We start from the raw sequence: 10,495 nt of genomic DNA on the forward strand, positions 1-10,495 counted from the left end.
CATCCAATTCCACTTCAAACTCTTGTGCGCAGACTGATGCTGTCGTAGCCACTGTTATTCGTTCTTTGCACCCACAACATTCTTTACATTCCCATGAAGATTCTAAGCCTATGATTGAGTTGCCTGCAAAGGTGAAGCCCTTATTATTTCAATATAATGTTTTATTCCCAGATGAACTACCAACTGCATTACCTCCTTTACGGAATATTCAACACTGCATCGATTTTATTCCTGGAGCCTCTTTACCAAACCAAGCACACTATCGCTTGAGTCCTGCTGAGCATGAGATATTACAGGGACAGGTAAATGATTTGCTTACAAAGGGTTTGATACGACCTAGCAACAGTCCTTGTGCCAGTCCTGCCTTCTTGGTTAGTAAAAAAACAATGGATGGAGGATGTGTATCGATTGCAGAGCATTAAATCGCATCACCATTCCTTATAGATTTCCGATCCCGCGTATTGATGATATGATTGATTTACTGTCGGGCTCTATTATTTTTACTAAGTTGGATTTACGCAGTGGTTACCACCAAATACGCATTCGAGGTGGAGATGAGTGGAAAACACATTCAAGACACGTGAAGGTTTATATGAATGGCTGGTCATGCCATTTGGGTTATCTAATGCACCTAGTACTTTTATGCGACTTATGAATCAGGTTCTCCAACCCTTTCTCAGTAAATTTGTTATTGTCTATTTTGATGACATACTAATTTTTAGTCGCAGTGAGCCAGAACACCTCCAACATCTTTCACAAGTGTTTCAAGTTCTTGCTGACAACTCTTTATATGTTAATTTGAAGAAGTGTACCTTCATGGCTTCTTCAGTAACATTTTTGGGATATGTGATTTCTACTGATGGTATTCATGTCGATCCTTCTAAAGTTCAAGCAATTGAAGATTGGCCAGTTCCTACTTCTATTCGTGATGTTCGTAGTTTTCATGGTTTGGCTTCTTTCTATCGAAGATTTGTGAAGAACTTTAGCTCTATTTCTGCACCTTTGACTGACTGTCTCAAGAAGGAGAAGTTTGAGTGGACGGAAGCAATGGATAAAAGCTTTATTCTTCTTAAAGAAAAGCTTTGTACGACACCAATTCTTGCACTTCCGAATTTCAACAAGCCTTTTGAAATAGATTGTGATGCATCTGTTGTTGGTATTGGTGCAGTATTATCACAGGAGGGTCATCCAATTGCATATTACAGTGAGAAGAATTCAGATGCACAAAAGAAATGGTCTACATATGAATTAGAGTTATTGGATCTTGTTCAATCTCTTAAGCAGTGGCATACTTATCTTATACATAGGGAATTTGTTGTCAACACTAACAACCATGCTTTGAAGTTTTTGAATACTTCTGCTAAAGTTAACAGAATGCATGATCGATGGCTTTCCACACTCAACAAATACACTTTCTCCGTGAGACATAAAAGTGGCAAATTGAATCAAGTTGTTGATGCCTTAAGTAGAAGAAGTCATCTATTAACAACAATTCGTAATGAGAGTTATGCATTTGACTATATCAAAGACATTTATCCAGAAGATGAAGATTTTAGCAAACTATGGGATCAATGCAGTTCTCAAACTCATGGGGTTGATGATTTTCTTATACAAGAAGGTTTTCTTTTTAAAGGGAATCAATTATGTATTCCTCAAGGGTCTTTACGTTTACATCTTATGCGAGAATTACATGGAAGTGGTCTTGGTGGTCATTTTGGGAGAGATAAAACCATTGCCCTGATTGAAGAAAGATATTTCTGGCCATATTTGAAACGTGATGTACAAAAGTTCGTACAAAAATGCATGGTCTGTCAGAGAGCAAAGGGTACTATTCAAAATACCGGGTTGTATACTCCTTTACCAGTTCCTGATGCACCTTGGGTTGATATAAGTATGGATTTTATACTTGGTTTACCTCGTACTGCTAGAGGTAATGATTCTGTTATGGTCATAGTTGATCGTTACTCTAAAATGGCTCACTTCGTAGCTTGTAAGAAATCAACTGACGCTTCTAATGTTGCTTCTTTGTTCTTTAAAGAAGTAGTAAGATTGCATGGGGTTCCAAAGTCTATCACTTCTGACAGAGATAAAATTTTTTTGAGTTATTTCTGGAAAAGTTTATGGATGCGCTTAGGCACAGTTTTACAATTCAGCACAACTTCACATCCGCAAACTGATGGACAGACTGAGGTTGTTAATAGATCACTTGGGAATTTGATTAGAGCTAAGTGCCTGGATAATAGTAAGCAGTGGGATGTGTTATTGCCACACATGGAATTCGCTTTCAACACTTCTGTGAATCGTTCTACTGGGAAAACTCCATTTGAGATTGTGTACTCTAAAGTACCTAATCATACTCTTGATTTGGTAGCCTTACCCACCACACAGAGTACAAACACTGCAGCCGACTCTTTTGTAGACAAAGCAACTGAATTACATAATGAAGTAAAATCTAAACTGGAGAAGTCCAATTCTAAATATAAAGAGGATGCTGATAAACACAAGAGGTTTAAAACCTTCAAGGAAGGGGAGCTCGTGATGATACATCTAAGAAAAGAGAGATTTCCAGTGGGTACTTATAACAAAACCAAGATGAAGAAATATGGTCCTTTCAAGGTTTTAAAGAAGATCAATGATAATGCTTATGTTATTGATCTACCAAATGATTGGAATATATCCAACACATTTAATGTTCAAGAGATTTTTACGTTTCATGGTGACAATGAACTTCTGGTTTGTTTGGACAACTCGAGGACGAGCTTTACTCTAGAAGGGGGGACTGATGCAGGGCATACTACAATTCCAGAAGATTCCACTTAGAGGTTTGGCTTCCATGGTTTCCTAGTTTCAGTCTTTCTTATTTTTAGGATTCTTTTAGATTTCCTTTTAGTTTTCTGTTTCCTAATTTAGTTATTCTTCAAGCCTATATAAAGGCTAGATTAAGTCTTGTAAGAGCTATCTATTACTCAATCAAATTATTAAACACAAAAATTATCTTTCTCTTCTTGCTTGAATTCTATTCTCTTCTTGCTTATAGCAATCTAGTATTGCTTTCTTTTACCTTGTTCCACATTAGCTAGCACGACAACCTGTTCAATTAATGTAGTAGTACGTTGTTGGAGCTTAGCTTGTTAGGCTTCCAACTAGTTAATGTAATACTCTTCTAAAAATTAATCATTTTAAAATTATTATGATAAACTTATTTCTTTTTTACTTTTCGTTTTCTAAAATTCGAAAACTAACTTATTTTTTTTTTTGAGAATAAATTGATTTATATTAATAAATCGTCTAAGTAACTAGAACTTGATCATTAAAGGTTGCCCTAGGCAGGGATATGCCTCTAATGTCAACCCAAATCACCCGCACAATAAGAAATACATAGGAAATAAAATTGAAAACTTGGAAAGAATGACTTTTGTTGCCTCATGAAAAACCTTGTCAAGGAAAACCCATTGTGGTAAACCCCTGGCTAAGGAAAAGAGTGCAATGCTGAAAGTCCATAAAACTATTGTAAGACTACCTAGAAAGATAAAATTACATTTATAATTCTTCAAGTTCATTGAAAATCTTTATTCTCCGTCGGTACCCAATGAGTTGTCTTCTAATGTTGCTTGTATGTATGTTTCCACAAGCAAGTTGCGGAAGATGAGTGCCTTCACCCACGATAGAACTATCAAAGTATGGTCCTGAGCCCTTCTATCAATAACAAGATTAACATACGTGTCACGATGGCTTGTACATGATAGTTAATTCGTCCTCTTGGCGATTGTAGATGCCCTTTTAGGCTTTTCTGCAATCAAGAACTTATAAAATGAGAAATGTATCTCCAAAGAAATACAAGTAGAATGGTCACGGTTTATAAAACCGGACCTAGACAATACATAACCAACATTGATTTCAACATCATGTTGTTTCAAAGGATCGGTCATATTTTCTTGAAAGGAAGAATTATCAATGGCTACGTACTAAATACTGCGATACTCAGAAGATATGGAAGCATTAAGACAAAATATAAATGCGAATCGAAAGATTAGGAGAAAAACTTTGTACAAAAAATTGAAATGTTAAGACACTTAACTATTGATTTTGTTTTATTAACTAGATCTAAGATTCCTAAGCTAAATGACCATGTGATGGTTTAATAACCTCTAAAAATCTAGACAAATTCCTAACAATGCGGAAGTCGGAAGTATCCAAACTAAGGTATTCTTAATTTAGAGACAAAACTATTGAACTTAAATAGTAAACATTTGAAATAACATTGCTAATCTAGATAATCTTTAAGAAGTTTGAAAAGAAAAAGGCCCCTGTATAGCCCAAAGTTTAATCATGTTCGATGCTTTTTTTGCTAGTGAACTTGAAATGAATTCGTTCTTCGTCTTAGCCGAGACCACGTCCTTACTGAATAAGTTGGTTCCAAAGACTTAAGAAACAAATAGAAAAGTTTATAATAAAGCTTTTAAAAAGTATCAAAAGAGAAAGAAACAAAGAAAACAAAAATTTTAAGACAGCAAGCCTTTGGGGTCTGAAAGGTCAGCGGAGCAAAATTGTGGATCTGAGTTACTATACAACATGCATATGACAACTAATAATAGAACCAAAAGTCACTAACAATCAAGAAAATAAAGATAAAATAAAGAAGAACAAAAACCTAACCTATTGATAATCACCCTGAGAATTTATCATCACAACAAACTGAAAAAGGCACAAGATGAACGACAGAAGACAGAAATCCAAACAAACTTCACTAAAATTCATCCAAGATTCCCAAAAGGGTAACAAGGAAACAAAAGAAACATTGTCGAAGAGAGGTAACGATGCCTCAAAAAAGAAAAAGAGGCCAGGAAAGGGAAAAGGATTTGCACAATCAATTTGAATTGTCTAAACTCCTATGGATCAGATAAATTGTATGCCCTTCCACTCCTACAGAAACTTCGAAGTATAACTAAACACCCTGTATATAAAAAAAAGTATCGAATCGATACATCCCGAACAAATTAATAATTAGGCGAAATATTGACAAATTTGCAACCCACTGTGTGGTACAGGCCCAGCCCAAATTCCTAAATTAGCAAGTGCGCAACGACACTTGTAACTGTACGTGGAACTCAAAGAGCCTGAGAGGCGAGCTTTGGCTTTAACTGAAACCACTTTTCTTTCTTTTTTTCCTGAACAAGCTTTAACTGCAACCTTGAGATGCGATCCAAATACTGTTCCATTTTTGTCATTCACTTTAAAGTCGTTTGGAACTTCCCTCTTCTATCACTTCAGGGTCACCTCTTCTAAGCGGTGCTGCTCTCCTATAAATTCTGGAAACTCTCACGCCAAAATTCATCTCTCCCTTCCCTCATCCTCTCAAGCTAGCCTTATCCAGATAGAAGTGAAAAATAGAAAATGAAGGCAACTTTCAGTTCATCTCTGGTCATGGCCATGCTGTTGCTCTTTTTGAGTAATCAAGTATGGGTTTCCACAGCAGTAGTTTGTAACCCCATTGGGTTATCACCATGCCTCACGGCTATGATGTCATCCGCTGTTCCACCATCACCTGGGTGTTGCACTGCCTTAACGGAGCAGAAACCATGTCTCTGTCAGTATATAAAGGATCCCAGCCTCGCAAGCTATGTTAATAGTGACAACGCTAAGAAGGTAGCTGGCATATGTCACGTACCTTTTCCTACTAATTGCTAGGTTTTGTTACTGCGAAGGAGAGTGCAATTACGGAGCATGATCAAGTGCCGCATCATGAATTTAAAGTTCCGTATAGATGATGCCTAATGTCACTGTGTTGTTTTCTTTTGATCGGATGATCAATAATAGTACCAAAATCTCGTGTGTTATTAATAAATTATCTCTGCTTTTATTAATAAAATTTACTTGAGATATGTTTTGATCCTTCATGTATTGGAACTGCGGAAGAATCACGAGAAAAAACTACTCTAGCCACGTGATCCTCAAGACCAGAGGACTGCGGGATAGAGGAACAAGGTCCACTATCTTCACTCGAGAGTCGAGAGAATCTTGAAATTGTATATATCAAGTGGGCTGCTTATATATTACGAGCCAGAAACCTGAAAACCATGTGTAACCAAGGAGGACACGGATTTTTCCAGTTCAGATTTATGAAAATGCATCGAAATAATAAGTTTAGTAATCGAGAACAAGCTACGGCCCTTTGATCGACAGAGTTAGAAGATGCTACGCTCTATCGATGAAAAGATAAATCCACCGGTGAAACATTAACAGATACTCAAACACTACATTATAATTAGCTATAGAGCGCAGCATTGTGCTAAACTAGTACAATGCTGGCTGTTTGAACACTTACATTGTACTAAACTAATCGACTGAAACTGATTGAAATATTAATCAAGAAGTAGTATACATAATCTCAAGCATATTGAGAATTACATGCTACTCTTGATCGGTACATAATCTTATTGTCACGACATTGAAGTTCGTTCATTCCTACTCTACCAAGCAAACTAAAACTACTACTTCATCACCTGCAACCTTAGACCTCGGTCACCATACAGAAACAAGTTTGTCTTTAAAATTATGCGTCCATACAAGTGCAATTAGGAGGGTCGTCCATTGAACACCTGCACACCGAACAATCGTCACTGCACTTATCAGATGATAGCGTTGGTGCTGGTGTGTCCTTGCAGAAGCATGATGGAGGCAATGATTTTGTGCATAAACACATTTTACAGTCTGGACTGCAACTACTGGATGATGGTGATGGAGGAGGAGAACATTGTGGATAACAGAAGTCATTGATATCCATACAACGGCATGTTGGAGGGAAAGATTTGGTGCATCTACACGCCTTGCATCCTGGGTAGCACTTTTTCTTCTGATCAGTGCACTGGCATTGTGGTGGCATCGATTTCGTACACAAGCAACTATCACAACATGCTTTAGCCTTATTATCCACCGGACCTGTGTTCAGTACAAAACAATACACACTGGAATAAGAGAAGAAAACTACAAAACATATCCTAAATAAATTTTGAGAATGAACTTATATATATACTTACCATCTGTGAAGGTGGTTAGCGGTTCCTCGCCATCCAGGATTATTTGTTCTTCAGCATCGACCACACTCAAAAGAGATGTTACAGCAATTAACATGGCTAACATTGTTAGCACTGCTAACATTGACTTAGAAACCACCATTTTTTTTTTCAGCTCTATCTCTCTCAGAAGAAGGTTAGTTGTTACCTACTAACTTCACAATATACAACCTTGAAATGAAATGGTCCTATTTAAAGAAAAAAATGAGTATTGAAATGTATGTTTATTATTATTATTGTCTACTCTTTTTTCTAGATCTTAAATCTTATCTTTCACCTAACCCCAAAGCAGTAATAAACGTTTTAAATTATCAAAGAAATTCCGTTGCATGCATTGGTGTGCTTATGGATAAGACCTGAGGAGTAAAATATAGCAAGGATACACTTACTTGCTGGCTGCTGTTGCGCCACAGGTTTCAAGGTTTATGTGATTTACATGATGTATTTAACAAGGTCAAAATACATATCGATTCCTTTCTATGTAAAACTATTTGTGGAGGTAAAATCTATAAGCATTTAGGTATTCTGTGATTGCCATTTTTTTTTTTTATGATATAGCAATTCGGAATTCGAAAAACGTACGGAACGCCAAACATACGGGTATTATTCGGATTTGTAAAGATAAAATCTGGTCAACGGTTTGTGATTCGACTATAAATCGGAACGGTATACGTACGTATATAATTTGTTTTTAAGATATAAGTTTGGGACACAAAATTCGGCACATACCATACAATATTAAAACACGTTGACATGATTTTACGATTTTACAGTATATATGTGTAATATTTACACTAATACACAACAACTGAGGCGTGGAGCAGTGGTTTTGCAGGAGGATGGTGGTCAAGGAGTAAGTGGTTCTAATATAAAGCACTTTAATAAGAACATTAAATTAGTTTCAAAATCATATAAAACACTTTAATAACCAGGCGAGATTGGGTATATCTAATGAGACAAAATTTAGGTCGTTTTGAAGTAAAACATGACACCTCTTAATCATATATTTTCTAAATGGCTAAATTTTCCCTGCAATGATTAACACCGGCGAGATTGGGGTATACCTAATGAGACAAAACTTGGGTCGTTTTGAAGTAAAACAGGACACCCCTTAACCATGCATTTTCTTAATTGAAATGATTAGATTAGTTAGTTGATTTATATGAGTGGTTTGGAAATAATTGAGAGTAAGAAAGAGAATGTAGTAGTAGAGGAAGTTTTGGGGGGGAAAAGTTAGGGTTTTTGAGAAATTTGTGATATGAGTGAGATGAGTGATTCTAATCCTGATTTTGAAGTGGGGGAGTCTTCTAATTTTCCTCCTACAGATGAGTACTTGTATGATGATCTACCAAATCATGATCAAATGGATTATAGGCATGATCCTCACTTTTATTTTCCTCAAACTCAAGATGGATATGGAAGTGATGAATGTCTTGAGCCAAATGTAGAATCCAATGACCCGGAAGAAGATAAGGGAGCTGAAGTAATCAGGTAAACAACTTACGTGGTGAAGATTGTGATTTTTCCATGCAAATGATCAATTTTTTCTTCCACTTTTGCTGCCCAGTATCGGTAAGGTCGACGATTATCGACCCTGCCGACTGTAAGCGTCGGCATGGTTTTTATTACCAAATGCTTTTCATGAGCAGTGTTTAGTCGGCAAGGTCGAAAATATAAACCCTGTCGACTATAAGATTTTTGCATCTCAGGAGATGTGATTTGATACATGCTTAAGCCGGCGTTGTTTTGGATACGTTTACCCTGCCGACTGTAGTTTGGTCGGCACTGTTGTATTCTTCGACACTGTCGGCTGTTCTTTGGTCGTTGTTGTTTTATATATCGAGCATGCCGACTATTGTAGTACATATCAACTAACTTGTGATGTTTTGTAGATTGCATTGGTACCAATGACGGATCAGCCTCAAGCTCACAGGGTTAGGGGTCCTGATACTTCCGCATTATGCTACTGATTTGGAATGGAAGGAAAAAAGACGACGCAATCAATTGAATTGTTGAGAAAGCAAAAGAGAAGATGTGCGTTCTACTGAAAAACACCCAACAAGAAGATTCGCGGTTTGAAATGGTATGCGAGTGTAGTGGGTGGGACGCAAGTCACAAGATAAAGGGTTATGTGTATGATAAGAAGATGACTAGGGTGTACAAGACGAAGTCAAAGAAGTGTGGATGCCCATTCAAGATTATTTTCTGGAGGAACAAAGACACCGATAACATGTGGAGAATGAATAGAGTTGATGTTGGTTGGCATAACCATAAAGATCCGCAAGTCTTGTTGGACACTCCCAAGTTTCCAAGTTGAAACCACACGAGTTCGAACAAGTAAGAACAAGTTGGGGAATTAAACCAAGTAAGCTCCTTAGTAAGTTCAAGAGTGATGACCCGCCTAACCTTTTTTCATTGTCTATAATTTATGCGGCCAAGGCAACTATCAAAAGAATTGAATGGGATGAAAGAAAGTTAATGGAAGAATCACAATGGTTGGTCCACAAATACAACTACACAGTGAGACACCATGAGTCATCGGAGGGGAGGATGGATCGTATTTTTCTTGCGCATCTCGATATGATTCAATTGGCCCGGTGCTTTTACCAAGTTTTGTTCATGGATTGTACTTATAAGACGAATAGGTACAACATGCCTTTGTTGAACATTGTAGGACAGATATCGGACAAGCAATCATTCACGGTGGCATGGTGTTTTATGGATCGTGAGAAGGATGATAACTATATTTGGGAATTGGAAACTTTGAAGCTTCTCTACCACGAAGACGAGACTCCCGGGGTTGTAGTGACCGACAATGAGCAAGCAATAATGAACGCCGTGAGGATAGTTTTCCCAAGGCATAAAATTTGCTTTGCACGTGGCACATACACTGCAATCTTAGAAATAATTGTAGGAATCATATCCAAAAGACAAAGGCAAAGAAAGGTACTAAACGTGAAAAAGAGGAAGATGAACGTCTTAGTAAACTAACCAAAGAGGAGAGAGAGGAAGAGAAAAATAAAAGAAGACGAAGAATGGAAAAAAGGTGAGATCAAATTTGGGTTATTCATGAAAGCTTGGGATAAGTTTGTTTGGTCGATGAGTGTGGAAAGATATGAGACAAAATTGAAAGAGTTCTAGGATGATTGGGGCACTAATTACCCCAAAGTAGTGGAATATTGCAAGAGACCATGGTTGATGCCACACAAAGAGAGGTTTGTGTATGCTTTTACTTACGACTATAAACATTTCAAACTTGAGTCCACAAGTATGGTAGAGCAAGCTCATGGGAGACTAAAAGGTCTACTTTTCACGAGTCAAAATGGGATTATGACGGTGCAACATGCGACGCATGAGTACACTAATAATGATATCAACACGATAAGTAAGCAATTCGAAGAAAGTGGGTACAAGAAGTTGAA

At 37.1% G+C, this 10,495-nt stretch overlaps 1 protein-coding gene across 1 annotated transcript; it reads right to left on the reverse strand.

Moving 5' to 3' along the window:
• Positions 1-6,209: 6,209 nt before the first annotated feature.
• Positions 6,210-7,227, reverse strand: LOC113277643 (Bowman-Birk type proteinase inhibitor-like). Its single transcript, XM_026526691.1, has 2 exons — positions 7,038-7,227; positions 6,210-6,939 (listed from the first exon to the last, which is right to left on the reverse strand). Exons 1-2 carry the CDS (start codon positions 7,174-7,176, stop codon positions 6,554-6,556), a joined length of 525 nt encoding a protein of 174 aa, XP_026382476.1. The 5' UTR covers positions 7,177-7,227; the 3' UTR covers positions 6,210-6,553.
• Positions 7,228-10,495: the final 3,268 nt, after the last annotated feature.

The sequence above is a fragment of the Papaver somniferum genome, chromosome 5, assembly GCF_003573695.1.
Source record: "Papaver somniferum cultivar HN1 chromosome 5, ASM357369v1, whole genome shotgun sequence".
Classification (NCBI taxonomy): Eukaryota; Viridiplantae; Streptophyta; class Magnoliopsida; order Ranunculales; family Papaveraceae; genus Papaver; species Papaver somniferum.